The sequence below is a fragment of the Staurois parvus genome, unplaced genomic scaffold (genome assembly GCF_062004578.1).
Source record: "Staurois parvus isolate SC_StPar_1 unplaced genomic scaffold, SC_StPar_1.0 ptg002753l, whole genome shotgun sequence".
In the NCBI taxonomy this organism is placed as follows: domain Eukaryota; kingdom Metazoa; phylum Chordata; class Amphibia; order Anura; family Ranidae; genus Staurois; species Staurois parvus.
The window spans coordinates 2,794,761-2,819,798 of record NW_028320549.1 but is presented as its reverse complement, the minus strand read 5'-3'; the positions used below and the strand labels follow the sequence as shown (position 1 = coordinate 2,819,798).

The 25,038-nt window shown below is 39.3% G+C and overlaps 1 protein-coding gene across 2 annotated transcripts; it reads right to left on the bottom strand.

Moving 5' to 3' along the window:
- Window positions 1-844: 844 nt before the first annotated feature.
- Window positions 845-25,018, bottom strand: TCEANC2 (transcription elongation factor A N-terminal and central domain containing 2). 2 transcript variants are annotated; one of them, XM_089666557.1, is made up of 4 exons: window positions 24,760-25,018; window positions 22,271-22,412; window positions 6,657-6,850; window positions 845-1,291 (listed from the first exon to the last, which is right to left on the bottom strand). In XM_089666557.1, the coding sequence occupies exons 1-4, from the start codon at window positions 24,961-24,963 to the stop codon at window positions 1,103-1,105; spliced, it is 729 nt and encodes a 242-aa protein (XP_089522683.1). In that variant the 5' UTR covers window positions 24,964-25,018; the 3' UTR covers window positions 845-1,102. The 2 variants fall into 2 exon arrangements, with proteins under 2 accessions (XP_089522683.1, XP_089522684.1); XM_089666558.1 differs by having other exon boundaries at window positions 24,859-25,017.
- Window positions 25,019-25,038: the final 20 nt, after the last annotated feature.

Below are 25,038 nucleotides of genomic sequence, written 5' to 3'. Positions count from 1 at the left end.
AAGTTCATGGGGTTCTATGATGACTTCTGTCCTTTGTTGACCTTTTACATCATACATGATCTTGTACTCACTTGTTTCTATTCATGTCACAAGGAACAGCCTATAAGCTTTCACAATGTACCAGTTCACATGCGATTTATTATTATACAGTATTTATATAGCGCCAACAGTTTACTCAGCGCTGTACATTATAATGGGAGATAGTACATGAGATAGTACAGTAACAATACAATTCAATACACGAGGGATTCGAGGGCCCTGCTCCTTGGAGCTTTTAATCTAGGAGGGAGGGGAAAGTGGTACGGAAGGGATAGCTGTGGGGGATGGAGTGGTAGGAAGAGTGGAGGAGATCAGCAGTTAGCTGAGGGTGGGGTAGGCTTCCCTGAAGAGATGGGTTTTCAGGGTGCGCCTCAAGGTGAGGAGAGTAGGTGATAGTCTGATGGATTGGGGTAGGGTGTTCCAGAGGATGGGGGAAGCCTTGGAGAAGTCCTGGAGACGGGCATTGGAGGAGGAGATTTACCATAGCATGCAAATAGTCCAGTGGAACCATTGACAGTGAAACTGTCAATGGAGAGTTAGTCACAGGGTTTTTGCCAAACTGCATCTGTTGAAAAGCTGAATATTATATAAAATAATACTGTCTCAATAATTGAAGAGTTTTACCTAAATGATGTCACCACTGAAGTTATTGTGCTACAAAATAACTTTATAAAATATCACTGAGGAACAAAGGATGACAGAATCAATGTCATCAAAGATGAAAAAAAAACAGATTACATATCATCCATCACTTACCTTTTTAAATAAACCATTATTAAACAACCAAAAACCAAGGATACCATGCTTTAAGATCAAGCTGCATTTTTATTTCATGTTAAAAAAAAGTACAAAAATAAATAACTGCAGTTATTACATAGACAGTTCCGCATGTATTGTCCATTACTCAATCAGTGGGAATTAATCCCATTATTAAACATTTGGACTTAAATCAGAACATCCTCCTGTATTGAATGAAGACACATGAGGGCCACCTGTATCTGCTCAGTGATGTTTGTTGAATTAAATGATTGAGGCCATGCTCAGTCCTTATGATCGCAGCATATCACTTCTTATGAGTCTGCACTAACTTATTGACAGGTAAGTGTCCATCCTTCACTTGTGATCTTATCTCTGGCCTGTGTTTGAAAGCAAACACCAGGGCACGCACCGTCCTTCGGTAGTGAACATTGATCAGCCGGGAACTTTGGTGGAAGACTTCACGTTCGATACACTCAGCCAAAGAGTCACCAACCTGATTAAAGAGACAGACATAGTAAAATCTAGTTTTTCCTCATTTGTCTGACTGGCAAAATTAGACATTGATATGTTGTTCAGCATAAAAAGTTAACCCCATATGTATTTTCCACTTTGTTATCATCCCTGCAAATCCTACTAGTACATAACTGTTAATTCTGCCAGAGCTATCTGCTGTATGTCTTTTAGTGTTAGAGGGTGACAACGCTAGACTGCTTCTTGAGAAATGACAGCACTGTCACCTTTACTTCAGCTGCATCCACAAGGACTACAGCAGGACATTCCATTTTGGGGAGGAGATATGAATAATACTGTTGTCTCCTCTGATGGACAACTTATAGTTTTTTTCTGGCCACTTTTCCTCCATGCAAGCTGGCTCTGCACACAGCATTCCAAGCTCCCCAGTGCCACAGCTAGGAACCACGCAACCAATTTGCATAACGCCTTACAGTTGAATGACCTGCAAACTGCAGGATAATCCATCACCAGCTCAGTTCCTGTACAGGATAGTCTGGGGCAATGTGAAATGTAAAATTATGATTATGAATGAAACACAAGTGAAGTTTGTTTTTTTTACGCTTTTGCTTCCCCTTTGTAATGTATATGTTGTTATGATATGCCTATGGTTGAACTTTACTTATTCTGATGTTAAAATGATTCTGTAGCTGCATAATAAAGAAATGTAGCTACTATTACAATCTGCTGCAGCCATTGACCAAGAACATTAAGAACCAGACTTCCAACCAGATAGCCATCTTCTCTCTGTCTTTTTCTTTTACCTTTTATATTCTCCTACATTCTGCTTTCTTCATTTTTTTTTCTGACTTACGTTTCTTACCCTTCAATAACTTGAGTTGATGGAGATGATGAGTGCTCTATTCTTTACATTCATAGTGGTCATAACAGGGGCGGACTGACCATTTGGAAACTCGGGCACTGCCCGAGGGCCCTGGGTCAGTAGGGGGCCCCATGAGATGCCCCTGGTACCTTTTTCATAGGCTTTTTTGAGTTTGAGCAAGGACACAGGGGCCCCATGATCCCCTATTGCCCGGGGGCCCCATGACTTGTCAGTCCGCCCCTGGGTCATAAGGTACAACTGCACAGATACATTTGCCTTTACGTTGCTTTATATTTGTTAAGAAATGTTGCCCATCTCATTTGCCCGTTTGTAATGGATCTCTATAGCTGGCCTTTTGTCTTGTTGATCCTCCTGTACTAATCCTTGCTTGCCATTTTCTGTATGTTACATAGTTAGTCTGGCTGAAAAAGACAAGTCTTTCCAGTTCAACCATAAAAAGAAAAAAAAAAAAAAGGTGTAATCCTATACCCACAGTTGATCCAGAGGAAGGCAAAAAAACCCAGCAAAGCATGATCCAATTTGCTCCTGCAGGGGAAAAAAATTCCTTCCTGATCTCCCGAGAGGCAATCGGATATTCCCTGGATCAACTTTACCTATAAATGTTAGTATCCAGTTATATTCTGTGTATCCAAGAAATAATCCAGGACTTTTTAAAAGCAATCCACTGAGCTGGTCAGAACCATCTCTTGAGGGAGTCTATTCCACATTTTCACCACTCTTACTGTGAAGAAACCTTTCCATGTTTGGAGATTAAATTTCTTTTCCTACAGACATAAGGAGTGCCCTCTTGTCCTCTGTGATGACCTCAGGGTGAATAGCTCTACACCGAGTTCACTATATGAACCACTGATGTATTTATACATGGAGATCATATCCCCCCTTATGTATTATACATGTTGATCATATTCCCCCTTAATCTCCTCTTCTCAAGAGAGAATAAATTCAGTTCCTCTAATCTTTCCTCATAGCTGAGCTCCTCCATGCCTCTTATCAGTTTGGTTGCCCTTCTCTGTACTTTCTCCAGTTCCCCAATGTTCTTTTTGTGAATTGGTGCCCAAAACTGAACTGCATATTCCAGATGAGGTATTACTAATGTATGTATAACTATGTTTAGGAACCTAATGAAACTTATTCTTTAAAATAATGCAGCTAAGTAGAACCTGCAGTAGAAGAGGGTTTATACTTACCTGACCTGTTGAAGAGCTTCAGCCAACCTAAAGAACCTTCACATTCAACATTTCCAGTTAGACTGGAAGCTTTGGTCCCTGGCTGTGCACTCTGGTTCCTTCCTCTGAGCACTGTTGAGTTCTGTTGTGACATAGGGTCCATCAGAAAGAACCAGAGGGCACAATGGAGGACCAAAGGCATCCACCACACCTGAAAGTGTAAGTAGGATATGAAAAGCTGGAGTGCAGAACAGAAGAATGGGTGACAGGATAAGTGGATATTAACCCTCGTGTATTACAGGTTCTGTTTAGCTGTATATATATTTTCTTGGATACAGTAAGTATTCAAACCTCTGTTAGCACAAAAAAAGCTATTTGCCATCAGGAACATTTAAAGTGTATATACTTTTTTTATGATACAGCGGGGAAGGATTTGAACTCCTGCCAGGTTTTAATAAGTTAGAGGTCTTGTTGGAGACATTCCTTTATTTAATTATGGAAAAACTTTATCCCAAAAAAGGAAAAAAAAATGTTTTCTGTAACTGATTATAAAGTATTAGCTGCAGTTCAGCTTCAGTTTGTTAGGATATTTAAATCTGCTAGTACATCTTACCCTCCCCTCCACCCAGACAAACAATGCTGCTGTGCACATGTGCCCCCTGTTCTCCTTCATCCAGAGTGGTGTCTCTTTAATGCACGAGGTATGTTACTGCCCAGATTACTGGGGGAAAACAAAGGGGGGAAAAAAGCCTAAACCAAAAAAAAAAAAACGAATACAGCCACCACATCTAATGATTGGTAAGCTGCAATATATTACATTTTTGGTTTGGGGTTTAATACCGCCTTAAGTTAAGTATGGGAATGCTAGAACCTCTATGAGTCTTTTATTGGCGTTTCCTTGTTGCAGATTTTTGCTCATTTCATGTTTGGTAAAAGCTTGTCCCCAGGACAGGGAGTGAGGGGAAATCTTCTTAATGGAGCCCCTGTTAACAGTAAAACCTGACAAGGGTTCTAACCATTCCCCATTCTTTAAAAAACATTTTTATGGGTATAGACACATTTTAATATTCTCTCCTGCAGACAAAGCAGAAAATGAGAGGAAGTAGCAGGAAATTTGTGTTCAGGTAACTTAGAATTTGACTAATGCAACTACCACATCTAAGAATTAGAAAACTGGAAAGTAGTACTATTTTGTTTTTAGGTTTAGCTACCCTTTAAGAATATATCATTCTAGCAATGTGCAGTTAGGGATTCGTTACGGCTGCACATAACAGTAGTCCGGCCTATAGACAAATGAAGACCAGGCAGGACATTCACCGTACCGGGTGGACGTCATATGACACACAGAGCCTGCTTGGACACAAAGAGCCGAACACACAGAGCCTGCTAAGGAGCGAGCACGCACGAATGCCCCCATAGCAAGAGGCTTGCTATGGGGAAACTTGGTGAGGATGAGGAGCCATAAGCCACAGTGGGGCACCAGAGAAGAGAAGGATCGGGGCTGTTCTGTGTATTTTATCCACATAGGTTCCTGCATGCTGTATCCAGAATTAAGCAAAGTGTTAACAAGTATCAGCATTTGCATGCACCTTTGAAGTGGACACTTCTATACTGTGCTAGGACAGTTAACACAGAAGGTTTGAAACAGGACAGTTCACAGCCATGAATTCCTTGACTTGAATATATGGCATTCGGTGAATGGCCAAAGGGGGAACAGGGTGAATAAATTACACCGGTTCTTCCATCTCTGAGCTGCAGCTCTCATACTTGAAAGATGCCTTAAGTACAGCAGGAGCTGTACTATCTGGCATTAATAACTTATTGATTTTAAAGTATAGAACAGTGATCAAGACATTTTTTATATATAAAAGTAACATTTGTTTTCACATAAGCACTTACAAAAATCTCTGTGCCTAATGCCAACAATACTTTTTAAATTAACTAGCATAAACAAGGGTTAGAACCTCTGTCAGGTTATCTTTTCTAATTTCATGTTCTTTTTGACACCCACCATCACCTGGACTAATAGTAAAAGGAAATCTCTAGGGGTGGGAGTTCTGAATACAGACAGAAATAAAACCCTGACCGTAGATTTCACCTTTCTCTAATCTACTGAAAAAAAAGTTTGGCTGGAGCTGAGCTTTAGGTAAGCCACAAAAACATAAACTGTATACCGTATTTACCAGTGTATAAGGCGACTGGGTGTATAAGACAAGCCCCTAATTTTCCAGTTAAAACATAGGTTTTGGGCTATACTCGCCATATAAGACTACCCCCCTTCCGAGGCAACACCATTTAAAAACATCAGATTTGAATAAACATCAGATTTTATTAAATATACACCCACTAATCTGTCAGCCCGCTGGATGTGCGGTAATACTGTATGTACGGTAGCTGCGGCTACATACACTATACAGTATATATACAGTATACCACGCTGAGCCAAGCTGGCTCAAAACGAACGTCCCTAATCTGTCAGCCCCCTGGATGTGCGGTAATACTGTATGTTCGTAGCTTCAGCTGCATACATTATACGGTGCTGAGCCAATCACAGCGAGCGATGTATTCTATTAATGAATACAAAGCCTGCTCGGATTGGCTGAGACAGAGAGGCGGGCTGATGATGTCACAACCTCAGCCAATCCGAGCAGGCTTTGTATTCATTAATAGAATACATCGCTCGCTGTGATTGGCTCAGCACGGTATACTGTATGCAGCCGTAGCTACGTACATACAGTATTATTGCACATCCAGCGGGCTGACAGATTAGGGACATTCGTTTTGAGCCAGCTTGGCCCAAACGAACTAAAGGTTCACATTGTTTACCCCATGTATAAGACGACCCCTGATTTTTTGGGTATGTTTTTAAGTATAAAAAGTCATCTTATACGCCGGAAAATACGAAATATGGAATATTCTAACTTTCATTACGACCTACAATATACATAACAGCAAATAGACTTTAATCCTGTTACATGTACAAGCCCAATTCCAAAACAAATTGGGATGCTGTGTAAAGTCTACATGGAAAACAAAATGTCAGCAGCTGATCTCCTCAGTTCCCAGATGTTTACAGAGTGTTGGTGATGCTACACAGTGCTAAATATGATCCTGTCCCAAATTGTTTGAGATGTGCTGCTGCCATCCATTTCAAAATGACCTGTTTTTTTTTTTTTTTTAAATGGTACATTTTCTCTGTTTAAACATTTCATATTTTCTATTGCGAATAAAATATGAGATTTGCAAATTATTGCATTCTGCTTTTATGTAGATTTTACACATTTTTCCAACTTTTCTGGGACTAGGGTTGTATTTTTATGAAGAAGATGGCTCCTTACCTCCTTTTCTAGGACTTCACACAACATTCGCCTTGCATTGTTACGTAGTTTCTCTGTAGCAGCATCACTTCTAACTTCTATGGTGGGTTTGCAGCGGTTTTCTCTTAAAAATGTTTCCCATTGTGAATAAACTTCTTTAGCTAATTCTGATACTTCATTATCAGAGTGTGTCTGCAGGCCCTCCACTGCCTCACCTTAAAGTAGGAAAAGAACATTACATATAAAAAACAACATTACATGTATGGTAAAGTGGAACTTCACTCTCTCAACCAACATTGACTATTATTAATCCTTATGCTGCTAGCATTAGTAAATAGATAGGAACGTATATCATATTTACATGTTTTCCACTTTTTTTTTATGTTTCTTCAGTTACTTCCTGGTTTCTTGCCCAGGCAAATTATGTCATACATCTCAGAAGCCTTTTGGAGGGAAGGAGGGATTTTCTCAGCTAAGCACACCCTCCTGCATATACAGTGAGGAACAGAAGTATTTGAACACCCTGCAATTTTGCAAGTTCTCCCACTTAGAAATCATGGAGGGGTCTGAAATTCACATTGTAGGTGCATTCCCACTCAGAGACAGAATTAAAAAAAAAATTCAGGAAATCACATTGTATGATTTTTAAATAATTTATTTCTCTTGAACTGCTGAACATAAGTATTTGAACACCTGAGAAAATCAGTGTTAATATTTGGTACAGAAACCTTTGTTTGCAATTACAGAGGTCAAACGTTTCCTGTAGTTCTTGACCAGGTTTGCACACACTGCAACAGGGATTTTGGCCCACTCCTCCACACAGATCTCCTCTAGATCTGTCAGGTTTCGGGGCTGTCGCTGAGCAACACGAAGTTTCAGCTCCCTCCAAAGATGTTCTATTGGATTTATGTCTGGAGACTGGCTAGGCCACTCCAGAACCTTGATATGCTTCTTACGGAGCCACTCCTTGGTTATCCTGGCTGTGTGCTTCGGGTCGTTGTCTTGTTGGAAGACCCAGCCACGACCCATCTTCAATGCTCTGACTGAGGGAAGGAGGTTGTTTCTCAAAATCTCACAATAAATGGCCCCATTCATCCTCTCCTTAATACAGTGCAGTCGTCCTGTCCCCTTCGCAGAAAACCACCCCCAAAGCATGATGTTACCACCCCCATGCTTCACAGTAGGGATGGTGTTCTTGGGATGCAACTCATCCTTCTTTTTCCTCCAAACACGACGAGTGAAGTTTAGACCAAAAAGTTCTACTTTGGTCTCATCTGACCGCATGACTTTCTCCCATGCCTCCTCTGGATCATCCAGATGGTCATTGGCAAACTTCAGACGGGCCTGGACATGTAATGACTTGAGCAGGGGAACCTTCCGTGCAATGCATGATTTGAAACCATGACAGCATAGTGTTCTACTGACAGTGACCTTTGAAACCGTGGTTCCAGCTCTCCTCATGTCATTGACCAGCTCCTCCCTTGTAGTTCTGGGCTGATTCCTCACCTTTCTTACCATCAGTGATACGCCACGAGGTGAGATCTTGCATGGAGCCCAAGTCCGAGGGAGACTGACAGTCGTCTTTAGCCTCTTCCATTTTCTAACAATTGCTCCAACAGTTGATCTATTTTCACCAAGCTGCTTGACAATTGCCCCATAGCCCTTTCCAGCCTTGTGGAGGTCCACAATTTTGTCTCTGGTGTCTTTTGACAACTCTTTGGTCTTGCCCATGGTAGTAGTTGGCGTTTGACTGACTGTGGGGTGGACAGGTGTCTTTATAGAGCTCAGACAGGTGCTACTAAGTTAGATTAATGAGTGGAGTAGAGGTGGACTTTTTAAAAGGCACAGTAACAGGTCTTTGAGAACCAGAATTCTTGCTGTTTCTTAGGTGTTCAAATACTTATGTTCAGCCTTATGTTGTATGCCTGAACTAAAGACAGATGGATTCCAGAAAGTCAATGTTACATAAATCATCTGCCCTTACTCAAGATGGCAACAGCCAGAAATGCTAGGGGAAGAGGGGGTTCGAATTGATTTCTCAGCAAAATAAAGCATGAAGACATGGATGGATGGAGGAGTTTGCTTTGAATATCAAACATGAATTATATGGCATTTTTGCTTTGTGATGCTCAGATGCAGTGCAGTTCCACTTTGAGTACAACACTGAATCCCAAGTGACAGATACAGTATGTCTATTTCAGCCAGCTGATATCACAAGTTTTTTTTAATACAGGGTCAAATCATTTCCCAGAATGTATACTACCCCCAAATATTCAGATCCGAATATATATGAGTCTGTGTTTTCTTTTTGTTAAATTTGCTCTGAAATACCTAATGATTCTGCCATTTCCCCTTTGTTTCTGTTTCATTCTGACCATGCAGAAGTAGATTCATGCTGCTATGGTCAGATTGCATATCTGATTTCCTCCTTGGAGATGCAACACTGTGCCAGCACAAAGAGTGCCTTTATCTTTCTAGTCAGCTAACCCTGATCCCCCTGCCCAACCCTCCTGTGTTGCATGACAGCGGCCTACAGGTTCTGAAACCAGTGCACACAGATAGAGAACATGCTTACCCGTTGAATGTGTGACTGATGTTGGCTATACAGACACATCCTCATTAAAAAGACTATAAAAGATGCGGCGCTATATCACAAGTAATGAGAAGAAAATGGAAATTATCCAAGGTATCAATATGGTGATCATAGGTGATTAACGTGAACAACAAACAAAGTAACATGCAGTGCAAAAAAACAGTCTTTGTGGTAATTTCTCTCCTTCAAAGTGCTGATTCCATGCGGTGAACGTGAGAAAGGATAAGGCTGTGCACTCACCAGATGCACAGCGTAACTGCGCATTTAGAGATAAATATATCTCTGAAAAATCCTCTGGTAGCTCTTTAAGGTCAGGTCAAATCAGGTATTCCTCCACCCGCTGGATATTGATGGTAATCCACAGTCTCTCTCAGAGATGGCTCTACAGGTGATATGTGACTCACCAAGGGCCACAAAGAAAGGAGACCAATAGCGTGATACCGTTTTAAAAGATTTTATTCTAAGCAGTATACATAGGTGGGGATAAATGAACAAAAACAAACACTGACCATGAGGTAGATTAAAAGATGGCCGCCGGGACCTCCATGGTGCCGGCGGCAAGAAGGTAATGACGCTGTAGCTCCTACCCTGACGCGTTTCGTGCTAACCGCACATCATCAAAAAGGGAATAAGCCTCAGCGTCCTTGTGTGACAGCGTCCATTAAAAACCGTAAATGGCGCATGCGCATTACGGCCGCGCCATTTTCCATAAGAGATATGTCTCCATATCAGGCGCCATATTGCCGGAGACCAATATGATCTCAAATGCGCGGGCGCCATTTTCACAGTCATCTGTGAGTGTCACTGAATCACCAGGGAAACTTACAATAAATTCAAAAGGTTTACATAAACCTTCAATAAGCGGTACCAGAGCTTCCTGAACTCTAAGGTCCGTCACTATGAATACAAAAAAATAAATAAATAAGTTAATACATGCCGTTGCCGACGAACCACTGCGCATGTGCGGGATCAATTCGGAATATATATAATGGTAAAAGCTCCTTATCAAAACAAGGAGTATATAAACTCATTGTAGGTAAATCATGGTGATGTAGATGACAAACATATTATAATATAAACAACAATGAATATGGAATATAAATAAACTCAATAGTAACTTCATAACACATCTTAAAACTGTAATTAATATTCAATACATGTCATGATATATGCATATAGAATGTAAATCTTTAATAAATAATAACCAAAGTATGCATAATGCCCTGAAAATACTCTATATTGGTTATAAAAAATGTATATCAAAATACTAAAATTGTTAAAAATAAAATATTAAAAGATTTAAAATCACAATGACCAAAACCATACATATATATATGTATATACAAATATATATGTGAAGAATCAAAAGATAAAATCAAAAGATAAAATATAAAAGGTACACAGAGATCTTTGAATCTATACGAATCAGAAAATGGAGATGAAAATGGAGATAAAAAATGGAGATAAAAATTGGAGATAAAGCTGGACATAAAAAACGTAATTCAAAATGTCAGCTGTTGTCTATAAAACAGTTGATATCTATATCAACGTTTAACCCTCTGGGATGCATAGATCCCATCTCAAATATCCACTTTGTCTCCAGTTGAGAAACAGCTTTTTTCTTATTAATACCCCTCCAATGGTGATGTACAATATCTATAGCTGTAAATTTGAGCGATGATGGGTCCCTATTGTGGCAAAGCCTATAGTGCTTTGAAAGAGAATGTTCCTTAAATCCACGTTTTATATTATAAACGTGTTCCCTCAGACGGTCTCGCAACCTTCTTGTAGTGCGGCCTATATATTGTTTAGAACACGGACATTGGAGTAAATATACCACATATCTAGTATTACATGATATAAAGCTCCTAATGTCATATCGCTTATTAGTAGATGTAGAGGCAAATTGATCAATCCTCCTTTTTCTCTGGCTACTACAAGTGCAGATTACACATTTGTTACATGGAAAGAAACCCACTAAGCCATTAAAAAGCTGGATATTAGGAGGAGGGTTTATTACATTAGGCGCTATTCTGTTTCTCAAAGAAATAGCTTTTCTAAATGTAATCTCTGGTCTGGATGGTAAGATTTTTGTAAGCACTGGGTCTGCCAAAAGAATTTTCCAATTATTTCTAATAATCTTTGTAACACTTTTATACTGGGACGAAAATGTTGTGACAAATGGACAAACCTTAGCAGATTGCTGTCCCATATTATTACTAAACATCAAATCTCTATTCATATTAGCAACCGATGTTAAAGTGCATGTGAGTGAGGATTCATCATAACCTTTTTCGATGAATCTCTCTTTTAATATATCTGCTTGAGCAAAATACGTTTCAAGATTTGTACAGTTGCGGCGAATCCTTAAAAACTGGCCCTTAGGAATGTTAGAGAGCCATGCCGGATGGTGGCAGCTGTTGACCGGAATATAACCATTACGGTCCGTTTGTTTAAAAAAAGATTTAGTAATAATGGACCCTTCATAATTTATTAATGTTAAATCTAAAAAGTTGATACTTACTGTGCTATATTCATAAGTCAATTTAATATTTTGTGTGTTATTATTCAAAGTAATAAAAAAATTAATAAGTGCCTGTTCGTCTCCTTTCCAAATTAATAAGATATCATCAATGTACCTTCTATAAAAATATAACTCAGGCCAGTCGCGGGAATAAATGATATCTTCTTCCCACCTGGCCATAAATAAATTGGCCAGGCTGGGAGCGAACTTCGCTCCCATAGCGACACCAGTGGTCTGTAGATAAAATTTCCCATCAAACCAAAAGTAGTTTTTGGTCATTGCAAACTGTAAAAGATCCAGAATAAAAACTTTCTGTGAGGTAGGCATTCCATTAAGATCCCTTAAATAAAATTCAACCGCTTGCATACCATCATCATGTTTAATATTCGAATATAATGATGCGACATCTGCCGTCACTAAAAATGTGGAAGGTTCTGTGGTTAAGTTCTTAATGTCTTGAAGGACCTGCTTAGTGTCCCTAAGGTAGGAAGGAGTTTTAGTGACTAACGGCTGTAAAAAGTGGTCTATATATTGTCCTACTTTTGAACATAAAGAGCCTATCCCACTAATGATTGGTCTCCCCGGGGGATGTGTAAGGCTTTTATGCATCTTAGGGAGTATATACATAATAGGCAATCTTGGACAGGTGGGGCATAAAAAATCTCTCTCTTTTTTATTTAAAATATGATCATCAAATCCCTGTTTAATGAGAGATTTAAGAGATTTCTTATACTGTTTTAAGGGATCACTCCGTAACAGATGATATGTATTATTATCACTCAGTATATTATATACCTCTTGTATATAATCCTTTTTGTTTAATACTACTACACCTCCACCCTTGTCAGCCGGACGTATGACTAGATCCTTTTTCTTCAAGAGGGAATCTATAGCCATTCTCGTATTATCATATTTGTAGTTATCTTTAATTTTAATCGCAGCGAGATCCTTCAATACCATATCTTTAAATATGTTCACATGATTTTGGGATTGTGGAGGAGGATTATATAACGAGGCATTCCTAAGATTTGAATTAAATGTCTCTTTGGAATAATTGCGTTCTACAGGATTATTCATAAAATATTTTTTCAGAGATATTTGCCTCACAAATTTTTGTACATCAATATAGGTTTGAAATTTGTTAAGTTTATTTTCAGGTGCAAACTTCAAACCTCTATCTAGTAGATTTTATAGACATTCTATATGCATATATCATGACATGTATTGAATATTAATTACAGTTTTAAGATGTGTTATGAAGTTACTATTGAGTTTATTTATATTCCATATTCATTGTTGTTTATATTATAATATGTTTGTCATCTACATCACCATGATTTACCTACAATGAGTTTATATACTCCTTGTTTTGATAAGGAGCTTTTACCATTATATATATTCCGAATTGATCCCGCACATGCGCAGTGGTTCGTCGGCAACGGCATGTATTAACTTATTTATTTATTTTTTTGTATTCATAGTGACGGACCTTAGAGTTCAGGAAGCTCTGGTACCGCTTATTGAAGGTTTATGTAAACCTTTTGAATTTATTGTAAGTTTCCCTGGTGATTCAGTGACACTCACAGATGACTGTGAAAATGGCGCCCGCGCATGTGAGATCATATTGGTCTCCGGCAATATGGCGCCTGATATGGAGACATATCTCTTATGGAAAATGGCGCGGCCGTAATGCTCATGCGCCATTTACGGTTTTTAATGGACGCTGTCACACAAGGACGCTGAGGCTTATTCCCTTTTTGATGATGTGCGGTTAGCACGAAACGCGTCAGGGTAGGAGCTACAGCGTCATTACCTTCTTGCCGCCGGCACCATGGAGGTCCCGGCGGCCATCTTTTAATCTACCTCATGGTCAGTGTTTGTTTTTGTTCATTTATCCCCACCTATGTATACTGCTTAGAATAAAATCTTTTAAAACGGTATCACGCTATTGGTCTCCTTTCTTTGTGGCCCTTGGTGAGTCACATATCACCTGTAGAGCCATCTCTGAGAGAGACTGTGGATTACCATCAATATCCAGCGGGTGGAGGAATACCTGATTTGACCTGACCTTAAAGAGCTACCAGAGGATTTTTCAGAGATATATTTATCTCTAAATGCGCAGTTACGCTGTGCATCTGGTGAGTGCACAGCCTTATCCTTTCTCACGTTCACCGCATGGAATCAGCACTTTGAAGGAGAGAAATTACCACAAAGACTGTTTTTTTGCACTGCATGTTACTTTGTTTGTTGTTCACGTTAATCACCTATGATCACCATATTGATACCTTGGATAATTTCCATTTTCTTCTCATTACTTGTGATATAGCGCCGCATCTTTTATATTATATGCTTTTGTAAGGTTTATTGGTATCCTTTTTGATGCTGTGGCTGCTTTATTTTTTCTAGCGCTCGCAACTTCTTTTACATTTGCTTAGGATATATACCATTTATATTGCTGAGCAGCTTGATTTTTTCTTCTTACCTACATTATGGCAGATATTTTTGAGATTCGGTCTATGAGAAAGGATATACCTGATGATGTGTTTATTATTGATCATGATACAGAAGACCTTAGGGGTCTGTTTATGCATTTACATAATCTGACGTCAGCAGAAATCAGGACACTTTGGGACATCTCCTTCCTTGAAAGATATATTAAGGAGGGCATGGTCCCACGCTCACTTAGATGGGAAGTGTCCCCAGAGACTGACGATATAAATGGTACTGTGGAATGGTACCAATTTTTTAACTCAACTGGGTTGGATTTACTCAAATTTTTGATTTTGAGAAAAAAGAAAAAATTGACCCATCTTGATATAGAGATCAATAAAATACGTGAAAAACTATTGCCTTATAAGGATAAGGAGGAATATAAGACCGAATCTAACAAACTAAAAGTATTTATGGATAATTTAGATCAAGAACAAAGAATTAAGAAACGCAAAAAATATGCGAGGGATCATAAAGACTATTCTGAAAGTCAAGTTTTTAAATGGCAAACTAGAAAAGAGGAAATATCCAATACTTCACAGTATAATCATATTGTTCCTCCACAAACTCCAAAGCCATATGGAGCCAATCAATCTCTCCCACAACAGGGACACCATAGAACACCTAAAAGACCCTATAACAACCAGGGGTATAATATACCTACTGATAATAGATATACACCCCTTTACCCCTTTCCCGACCAGAATGTTGGACATAGGGACTATGGGGGATACCCCAAACAAGGATATGGGAATAGAAAACATAAGGGTCCCACTAAATATGCTCATGATTCTCAGAATAGACCATATCAAAATTATACAAATAACTATCAGAGACCTAACATCCAGCATTTTCAACCTAGAAATAATGGTAGGACACCGCAGAGATCCAACAATAATGGAAAGAACCCTGGATACAGACCGCATGGTCAACAATATAACAATATTAATTACATGCAACCTCCCCCAAATCATCCTAATTACCATCATAATGGATGGGGAGACAACAACTATGCACCAGCCCATTTTTTAGAGGAGGACAGGGTCCGCAAAAGAAGCATCCAACCAGAGGAAAGAGAGGAGGCAAGAGGGTCAACAAACCCAAAAAAACGGAAGATGTAAAAGGGAAAGGAATTTTCAATCTGAGTGATACTATATTATCACCTCAAGAATTAAATCTACTAGATAGAGGTTTGAAGTTTGCACCTGAAAATAAGCTTAACAAATTTCAAACCTATATTGATGTACAAAAATTTGTGAGGCAAATATCTCTGAAAAAATATTTTATGAATAATCCTGTAGAACGCAATTATTCCAAAGAGACATTTAATTCAAATCTTAGGAATGCCTCGTTATATAATCCTCCTCCACAATCCCAAAATCATGTGAACATATTTAAAGATATGGTATTGAAGGATCTCGCTGCGATTAAAATTAAAGATAACTACAAATATGATAATACGAGAATGGCTATAGATTCCCTCTTGAAGAAAAAGGATCTAGTCATACGTCCGGCTGACAAGGGTGGAGGTGTAGTAGTATTAAACAAAAAGGATTATATACAAGAGGTATATAATATACTGAGTGATAATAATACATATCATCTGTTACGGAGTGATCCCTTAAAACAGTATAAGAAATCTCTTAAATCTCTCATTAAACAGGGATTTGATGATCATATTTTAAATAAAAGAGAGAGATTTTTTATGCCCCACCTGTCCAAGATTGCCTATTATGTATATACTCCCTAAGATGCATAAAAGCCTTACACATCCCCCGGGGAGACCAATCATTAGTGGGATAGGCTCTTTATGTTCAAAAGTAGGACAATATATAGACCACTTTTTACAGCCGTTAGTCACTAAAACTCCTTCCTACCTTAGGGACACTAAGCAGGTCCTTCAAGACATTAAGAACTTAACCACAGAACCTTCCACATTTTTAGTGACGGCAGATGTCGCATCATTATATTCGAATATTAAACATGATGATGGTATGCAAGCGGTTGAATTTTATTTAAGGGATCTTAATGGAATGCCTACCTCACAGAAAGTTTTTATTCTGGATCTTTTACAGTTTGCAATGACCAAAAACTACTTTTGGTTTGATGGGAAATTTTATCTACAGACCACTGGTGTCGCTATGGGAGCGAAGTTCGCTCCCAGCCTGGCCAATTTATTTATGGCCAGGTGGGAAGAAGATATCATTTATTCCCGCGACTGGCCTGAGTTATATTTTTATAGAAGGTACATTGATGATATCTTATTAATTTGGAAAGGAGACGAACAGGCACTTATTAATTTTTTTATTACTTTGAATAATAACACACAAAATATTAAATTGACTTATGAATATAGCACAGTAAGTATCAACTTTTTAGATTTAACATTAATAAATTATGAAGGGTCCATTATTACTAAATCTTTTTTTAAACAAACGGACCGTAATGGTTATATTCCGGTCAACAGCTGCCACCATCCGGCATGGCTCTCTAACATTCCTAAGGGCCAGTTTTTAAGGATTCGCCGCAACTGTACAAATCTTGAAACGTATTTTGCTCAAGCAGATATATTAAAAGAGAGATTCATCGAAAAAGGTTATGATGAATCCTCACTCACATGCACTTTAACATCGGTTGCTAATATGAATAGAGATTTGATGTTTAGTAATAATATGGGACAGCAATCTGCTAAGGTTTGTCCATTTGTCACAACATTTTCGTCCCAGTATAAAAGTGTTACAAAGATTATTAGAAATAATTGGAAAATTCTTTTGGCAGACCCAGTGCTTACAAAAATCTTACCATCCAGACCAGAGATTACATTTAGAAAAGCTATTTCTTTGAGAAACAGAATAGCGCCTAATGTAATAAACCCTCCTCCTAATATCCAGCTTTTTAATGGCTTAGTGGGTTTCTTTCCATGTAACAAATGTGTAATCTGCACTTGTAGTAGCCAGAGAAAAAGGAGGATTGATCAATTTGCCTCTACATCTACTAATAAGCGATATGACATTAGGAGCTTTATATCATGTAATACTAGATATGTGGTATATTTACTCCAATGTCCGTGTTCTAAACAATATATAGGCCGCACTACAAGAAGGTTGCGAGACCGTCTGAGGGAACACGTTTATAATATAAAACGTGGATTTAAGGAACATTCTCTTTCAAAGCACTATAGGCTTTGCCACAATAGGGACCCATCATCGCTCAAATTTACAGCTATAGATATTGTACATCACCATTGGAGGGGTATTAATAAGAAAAAAGCTGTTTCTCAACTGGAGACAAAGTGGATATTTGAGATGGGATCTATGCATCCCAGAGGGTTAAACGTTGATATAGATATCAACTGTTTTATAGACAACAGCTGACATTTTGAATTACGTTTTTTATGTCCAGCTTTATCTCCAATTTTTATCTCCATTTTTTATCTCCATTTTCATCTCCATTTTCTGATTCGTATAGATTCAAAGATCTCTGTGTACCTTTTATATTTTATCTTTTGATTTTATCTTTTGATTCTTCACATATATATTTGTATATACATATATATATGTATGGTTTTGGTCATTGTGATTTTAAATCTTTTAATATTTTATTTTTAACAATTTTAGTATTTTGATATACATTTTTTATAACCAATATAGAGTATTTTCAGGGCATTATGCATACTTTGGTTATTATTTATTAAAGATTTACATTCTATATGCATATATCATGACATGTATTGAATATTAATTACAGTTTTAAGATGTGTTATGAAGTTACTATTGAGTTTATTTATATTCCATATTCATTGTTGTTTATATTATAATATGTTTGTCATCTACATCACCATGATTTACCTACAATGAGTTTATATACTCCTTGTTTTGATAAGGAGCTTTTACCATTATATATATTCCGAATTGATCCCGCACATGCGCAGTGGTTCGTCGGCAACGGCATGTATTAACTTATTTATTTATTTTTTTGTATTCATAGTGACGGACCTTAGAGTTCAGGAAGCTCTGGTACCGCTTATTGAAGGTTTATGTAAACCTTTTGAATTTATTGTAAGTTTCCCTGGTGATTCAGTGACACTCACAGATGACTGTGAAAATGGCGCCCGCGCATGTGAGATCATATTGGTCTCCGGCAATATGGCGCCTGATATGGAGACATATCTCTTATGGAAAATGGCGCGGCCGTAATGCGCATGCGCCATTTACGGTTTTTAATGGACGCTGTCACACAAGGACGCTGAGGCTTATTCCCTTTTTGATGATGTGCGGTTAGCACGAAACGCGTCAGGGTAGGAGCTACAGCGTCATTACCTTCTTGCCGCCGGCACCATGGAGGTCCCGGCGGCCATCTTTTAATCTACCTCATGGTCAGTGTTTGTTTTTGTTCATTTATCCCCACCTATGTATACTGCTTAGAATAAAATCTTTTAAAACGGTATCACGCTATTGGTCTCCTTTCTTTGTGGCCCTTGGTGAGTCACATATCACCTGTAGAGCCATCTCTGAGAGAGACTGTGGATTACCATCAATATCCAGCGGGTGGAGGAATACCTGATTTGACCTGACCTTAAAGAGCTACCAGAGGATTTTTCAGAGATATATTTATCTCTAAATGCGCAGTTACGCTGTGCATCTGGTGAGTGCACAGCCTTATCCTTTCTCACGTTCACCGCATGGAATCAGCACTTTGAAGGAGAGAAATTACCACAAAGACTGTTTTTTTGCACTGCATGTTACTTTGTTTGTTGTTCACGTTAATCACCTATGATCACCATATTGATACCTTGGATAATTTCCATTTTCTTCTCATTACTTGTGATATAGCGCCGCATCTTTTATATTATATGCTTTTGTAAGGTTTATTGGTATCCTTTTTGATGCTGTGGCTGCTTTATTTTTTCTAGCGCTCGCAACTTCTTTTACATTTCATTAAAAAGACTGTCAAGGGAGCTGTGACCACCAAATAAAAGTTAAAAAAAAAACCAAAAACATATTATTTTCCATAAAAGTCAGTGCAGTCTGAGGTAGAAAATACTATTATACTATAATGCTGCATTAATATTGGCTTTATTAGTACTTTGTTCACAAATCCGACATCTTAGGGAGACATCTATCCATCTATGATTAGCCTAACAGTAATCAGGATTTTTGAAAAGGAACTTAGGCCCAAACTATTTTATTTATCTTTAATACAAAGTTAAAGTTATAGAACTTACAATGAGGTTTCAATTGCTGTCTGCATCTCTGCTGTACAGGTTTTCTCAAACTCCTTGTGTCAGGACACAACAGGAAGTAAAAAAACAATTCTCCTCAACTAAGCAACCATACACTTACAGGGTGTGTAACATTCATGTGTGTCCCCACTGAAAAGATTCTCCTCACTTCCTGTCTAATAACAGTTGGGTAATTGGAGAGGAGCGCCCTGTGTCCAGAAAAATGTCTCACTTGAATTTTATAGCAGTTTACTGAAGAGAAAATTATACAAGTGGAGCCGACAGGTTTCGGGGCCAATGCTTCCTCCTTCTTCAGGGCTGTATTTCTTGGCTGCCTCTGCTCCACAATGCAATCATACTGCAGAGCCACTGATTGAATATATTTAACCCTCTCAGAGCTTAGCCATTCTCGAAGAAATACAGCCCTGAAGCATTGGCTCCATTTGTATACTTTTATCTTTAATAAACAACTATAAAAATCATCAAGTAAGACATTTTTCTGCACACCAGGGGGTTTATTTACTAAAGCTGGAGAGTCCAAAATCAGACTCCCTTCTGCATAGAAACCAATCAGCTTCCAGGTTTCATTGCCAAAGCTTCATTGAACAAGCTGAGGTTAGAAGCTGATTGGTTTCTATGCAGAAGGGAGTCTGATTTTGGACTCTCCAGCTTTAGTAAATAAACCCCCAGACGTTCCTCTTCAAATACCCAAGTGTTCCCTGCAGTAATGGCCCCCATTGTCATTATCAGAAAGGTAGCAGCCCTAAATCTCAGTGGAGTCTATCACTTACAATTAGGATACAACCCATTGGCAGCAATTCCCACTATGCTCTTCATATAGAAACCTGCCTCAAGTGGCAGCAGTCTAGCAGTGTCTTCCACCCAAACATGATGTTTAATAACAGGGAATGGTTTAGATGTCTCGAGGACACAGAGCAGCTAAAAAAACTTTTTTTTTTCTTTTTTTTTTTTTTTAAAACAAAACAATGTTTCGGTCCTTTTTTGACATTAAAGCAGTTCTGGCCCCCGCGCCCCCCTCCCCACAAAAAAAATTAAAAGTCAGCAGCTACAAATACTGTATCTGTTGACGTATACAATTAAAACTTCAGCACAAAAAAAACGAACCTCCTGTGTACACTAGTGCTGCTGACACTTACATGTGTTTCCACATACATATATAGTGATATCTTATATTAGTGCTGCGCATAGATCTCCATATACTATACTCAATCTACTAAGTGCATCAAAAAACAAATTGGAATGCATTGGATTTAATGTTTGACAGGTGTTTTTGCTGTGGTGTCCCAGCAGGACACTTTTATATGTGAGTGCACTTTGTTATTTTAATAAATTATACAGTATTTGAGTACTACACTATGTCAAGCGTTTCTGTTTACATATGCGGAGGATATGAGGGATAAAGAAGGAGGCGAGATCATCTGCAGCAGAGTGAGGAGGAGAGTGGAGCTAGCAATACAATATACCTACCGGGGTTAAAGGGAAAAGCGCTATATGACCTATGCAATTTGGGTCATAGAAGGAGGTGAGAGTATAACTATGTCTCTGCAGGAGGAGCACATCTAAGAATATATGTGGACACAAGGAAAAAGGAACACCTATCTGGCACACAGTTTTTTATATATGCACGGACATTATCACATACTGTATGAAGGACTAAAAGTTGTGGTCATTATACCATTCACAAATGTTTCAAGTGGACTTCCACTCACCCTGTCAAAAAATAAAAGTCAGCAGCTACAAAAACTGTAGCTGCTGACTTTTAAAAAACAGCTACTTACCTGTCCCTCGGTGTGTCCCCCACAGCCCGTTTCACCAGCCGTCCTGTATTCCAGGAGGTCGGCATCTTCAGTGTGTGCACCTGGCTGCGACAGCTTGCGGCTTCACAGCCGGGTACCCACTGCGCATGCGCAAGTAGCGGTGCGCTTCATGAATGGCCCTGTAGTCTTCTGCTACCTGTCATGTGTCCCAAAAGACTACAGCGAGGGAGGACACCTTCCGCTTCCAATTGCCACCCTAGGCAATCGGACCGGAAGTGGGAGCGGGTATCTGTCAAATTTGGGTACCCGCTCCCCCCCGCCCCCCAAAGGTGCCAATCCCTAATGGGGAGTGGGGGAGCAGTCCTTAAAGTGGAACTTCCCCTATTGGGTGGAGCTCCGTTTTAAGTTATATGTTTTTTGATGCACTTAGTAGATTGCGTACAGTGCATGGAGATATATGCACGGCACTAATATAGGATATCACTGCAGCTGTTGACTTTTAATATTAGGGCACTTACCTGCCCAGGGATCCAGCGATGTCCTCACCCTGAGCCGATTCTTCAATTGGCTGTCGGGTGCTGGCACCCCCATCTTGACTAAGGGAAACCGGCAGTGAAACCTTGTGGCTTCACAGCCAACTTCCTAATGCACATGCATGAAGGGTGCTGCACCTTGTGATTGGGCCGCAGTCCTCTGGGACCTGTAAAACGTCCCAGAGGGCTGCAGGGGAGGCCGAACTTCCAGCTCAATTCACCTAGGTGAACTGAGCTGGAAGTGGGAGCGGATACTTGTCAAAGCCAGGTACCCCAGTTTCCCCTGAAAGGTGCCAAATGTGGCAGCGTGGGGGGGGGGGGATAGGAGGCAGAAAAGCTAGCGTCCACTTTTGTGTTGAACTCCGCTTTAAAGATTACCATGCATATGTTTTTACAGCTTGTAAAGGGCTACATGAGAAGCCCATTGCATGCCTACTTTACAATGAGCCTAGGTGCTGCATCATGTCAAATAAGCTTTGTCAATCACAGGGTTTACCGATTTTTGTTGTTCGTATGACTTCCTCTGAGGGAATTTTCTTCTTCAGTTGTGATAAGGCTTCCAGAAGATTCTCTTTAGTCTGGCTGGGCAGCATCAGGATACATTTCCATCTCTTTATATCTTCCAGCACCACCACCCTCTAAACACAACAACAAGGTAGAAGGTACCTAGCATAAGAATTCCTAACTGATATCAAAGGACAGAACATATGAAAAAAAATAAACCAAAGCAAATCAAAAGCAAATTATATAATAATTATGTAGACCCCTGATCTCTCATTAAAGAGAACCTGTCGTAAAATATTATATGACATAGGGGGTTTTCTTGTTTTACTGAAAGCAAAAAAAAAAAAAAGTCAAAAAATAAAGTTACACCCAAGCACTTAAACCCCTCCCAAAATAAAATGAATGTAAATGCACCTGTCGGGGACGCCTATGTATAAAAATGTTGCTTATGATACACTTTACATATCGCAATGCATGTTGGAGTGAGAGCAGTAACTCTAGGACCATTATTCATGGTTAAAGCGGACCTTTACCCAACTTGCTAAAAAATAATGTTCTTTAGCAAGGAGCATACATTCCGACTTGCATTGCTCCTGTTTCTTATTGCTGGAAGCCGCCACTTTGTAGAAGCCCAGAGCCCCTGAGCAGCAGTAAATCTTTCTTTCTAGGCTGTCAGCATATCGGTCTCCACAAATTTGGCACAGTGATGAAAAATAGAGCAACTGAGCATATGCTCTATGCAGGACTTAATTTATTGACTAAAGTTCCACTTCAACTTTGAACTGATGATCTGTAGGGGCTTTTAAAGTGTCCGCCATAGAAAATATGAGGTAGGGTCATTTTGCAGGTAGGACCCAGTGGAACACTGATCACTGTACGGGACCTCTATGTGAGGTCCAGATCATGTGATCACTAATTGGCCAATCAGTGATCACATGAATAGCAGTAAGCAAGATGTCACTTCTGACATCATTGCTTACTACATGTGAAATCTGTGAATGATCACAGAGATCACATGGTACAAGGCTATTCATAACAACCTTATACCATGTGACAAGCTGTGACCAATCACAGCTCTCACAGTATTTCTCAATGGCTCCAAGAATGCAGCCAGAGAGGTGAAATGATTGCTTTTACGGGTAAAAGCAATCAGTGTATAAAAAAAAAAAAAATCTTCATTACCCCCCACATGTAGTACAGTGTCACTATGGTGACACTGTACTGCTAGGGTGACAGGATGTTAAAAAATAAATAATAATATTAAAAAAAATGTAAAAACAAATTTTGAAAAATTAAAATTTTTGGTTATAAGCTAATTTTGGTTATTTTGTTTTATAAAAAAGATAGCTGAATACATTTTGGCCAACATTTATGAAGAAAGATTATTTATTTGCAAATTTGTATAAGAAAAGCACTTTTTTTCAAACATTTTTTTTCATTTATATACCAAACAAATATAAATCCCAGTAGTGAATAAATACCACCAAAATAAAGTTTTATCTGTCTCAAAAAAATGCTAAAAAAGTAATTTGGGCACAGTGTTGCATGACCGTGCAATTGTCATTCAAAGTGTGACAGCGCTGAAAGATGAAAATTGGCCTGGGCAGGAAGGGGGTGAAAGTGTCCGGACTTAAAGTGGTTAAAATGTCCTGTGTGCATGAGGATTAAAGGTTGACATGTTGGGTATCTATTTACGCATCACAACCACATCTTTAATTTTTTGGGTAATATATTGCATTTATGTGCCCTAAAATTAACTTTAGTGTATTTTTTACTGAACGTTTGCATCTTACAAACCAATATTGCGTGACGTACAAAATTGTAATGACCGCCGTTTTATCCTCCAGGGTGTCTGCTTTCAGAAAATATACAATGTGGGCGGAGGGGGTTAACTAATCTTCAGGCCTAAAAATGCAAAACTGGCTCTGGCAGTGAAGCTGTCAAAAGCTTGAACAAAGCTGCTGTAAACACAGCTGTCATACAAGCTGAAGCCAGTCATGAAGACACAGGGGGTTTAGTACAGGGGTCTCAAAACTATGACCCTCCAGGTGATGAGGAACTGCAAGTCCCACGAGGCCTTGCAAGACTGACAGCCACAGGCAAGACTCCCAGAGACATAGGCATGATGGGACTTGTAGTACTTCAACAGCTGGGCAGCACAGTGGCTAAATGGTTAGCACTTCCGCCCGGCAGTACTAGGGTCATTGGTTTGAATCCAACCACGGCACCACCTGCCTGGAGTTTACATGTTCTCCCTGTGCCTGCGCGGGTTTCCTTCGGGTACTCCGGTTTCCTCCCAAACTCCAAAAGACATGCTGGTAGGTGAATTGGATCCTGTCTACAGTAAATTGGCCCTACTATGTGTACGTATGAATGTGAGTTAGGGACCTTAGATTGTACACCCCTTGAGGGTTAGGGACTGATGTGAATGTACAATATATATGTAAAGCGCTGTGTAAATTGACAGCACTATATAAGCACCTGAAATAAATAACAGCTGGAGGGCCGTAGTTTGGGGATCCCTGGTTTAGTAAATAAGACAGGTTTAGCAGGAGTGCCTGTTGCCAGCAGTATAGTCACCTTCAAGGAGTACAGGGTGGCCTGGCCCATGGGCCTTTTCTTTCTCCCAGCTGGACTCTCCTCCCGGGAATGCGGTTTGGGGTTTCTGATGATGAACCTGTCCATGTTATGGCTGTATTACTACTTTGCGTTTCACGCTGGATGTCTACTTCCGGCTTCCGTTGTGTGTCGCGCTCTGAT